Below are 1122 nucleotides of genomic sequence, written 5' to 3' on the forward strand. Positions count from 1 at the left end.
CCGCACTCGCGGGGGCACCTGTCGCGGCCCGAGGCGCAGAGCCTCTCGCCCTACGCCAGCAGCGCCAGCCGCGCCAAGCTGCTGGCCAAGAACCGCCAGACCTTCCTGCTGCAGACCACCAAGCTGACGCGCCTGGCGCGCCGCGTCTGCCGCGACATCCTGCAGCCCCGGCGCGCCGCCCGCCGCCCCTACGCCCCCATCAACGCCAACGCCATCAAGGCCGAGTGTACGCCCGCGCCGGGGGGGACGCGGGGGGGACGCGGGGGGCCCCCGGCGCGGCCCCGCCTCACCCTGCTCCGCCGCCCCCTCCGCAGGCTCCATCCGGCTGCCCAAGGCCGCCAAGGCGCCGCTCAAGATCCACCCGCTGGCGCGGCTGCCCCTCGCCGCCATCGTCAAGGAGCTGACCGGCCCTCCGCGGGGGTGGGGGGACGCGCTGCCACCCGGCTGTTGAACGTAGAGCTGTGGGGCAGGGGCGTTGCGCCCCTCTGCGGGTGCTGTGGGGCAGGGGCAGGGGCAGGGGGATTGTGCTCCCCTATGGGTGCTGTGAGTCAACTGGTCCTGCTCCCCCCCGTAGGCAGCGTGGGGCAGGGGGGCTGCTCCCCCCCATAGGCACCGTGGGGCAGGGGGACAGTTCTCCCACGCTGTGGGGTGCTGGCCCCATTCCCCCTCGTGGGTGCCATGGGGCAGGGGGGCTGTTTTCCCTTGTGCCATGGGGCACCAGCCCCGCTCCCCCTGTGGGTGCCATGGGGCAGGGGCAAGGGGGTTCTGCTCCCCCTATGGGTGCCGTGGGGCAGGGGCAGGGGGGTTTTGCTCCCCCCATGGTGCCGTGGGGTGCTGACCCCTGCTCCCCCCAGCGGCACAGGCCCCCCTGAAGCCGAAGACGCCGCGGGGCACCAAGACGCCCATTAACCGCAACCAGCTGAGCCAGAGCCGGGGCCTGGCCGGGCTCGTGGGCAAGCGCGGCTACGAGAGTGCCGGCGAGGGCCACCGGGCTGCCCGGGTACCGGGGGCGGGGCCTGCTGGGGGGGCGGGGCCTGCCGGGAGGGGCAGGGCCTGGCCGGGCTCATGGGCAAGTGTGGCTACAAGAGTGCCGGCGAGGGCCACTGGGCTGCCCGGGTACTG

General features: G+C 74.9%; 1 protein-coding gene across 1 annotated transcript in view; it reads left to right on the forward strand.

Annotated features, from left to right (window-relative positions):
• MTA2 (metastasis associated 1 family member 2) overlaps positions 1-1122 on the forward strand; it is a 7286-nt gene that overhangs the window by 4951 nt on the left and 1213 nt on the right. The window contains exons 10-12 of the mRNA XM_026055994.1: positions 5-226; positions 315-403; positions 854-1116. Coding sequence (XP_025911779.1) covers positions 5-226; positions 315-403; positions 854-1116 — 574 coding nt within the window. The remainder of the gene's footprint in view (positions 1-4; positions 227-314; positions 404-853; positions 1117-1122) is intronic.

The sequence above is a fragment of the Apteryx rowi genome, unplaced genomic scaffold (assembly GCF_003343035.1).
Source record: "Apteryx rowi isolate R43461 unplaced genomic scaffold, aptRow1 scaffold_1289, whole genome shotgun sequence".
Lineage (NCBI taxonomy): Eukaryota > Metazoa > Chordata > Aves > Apterygiformes > Apterygidae > Apteryx > Apteryx rowi.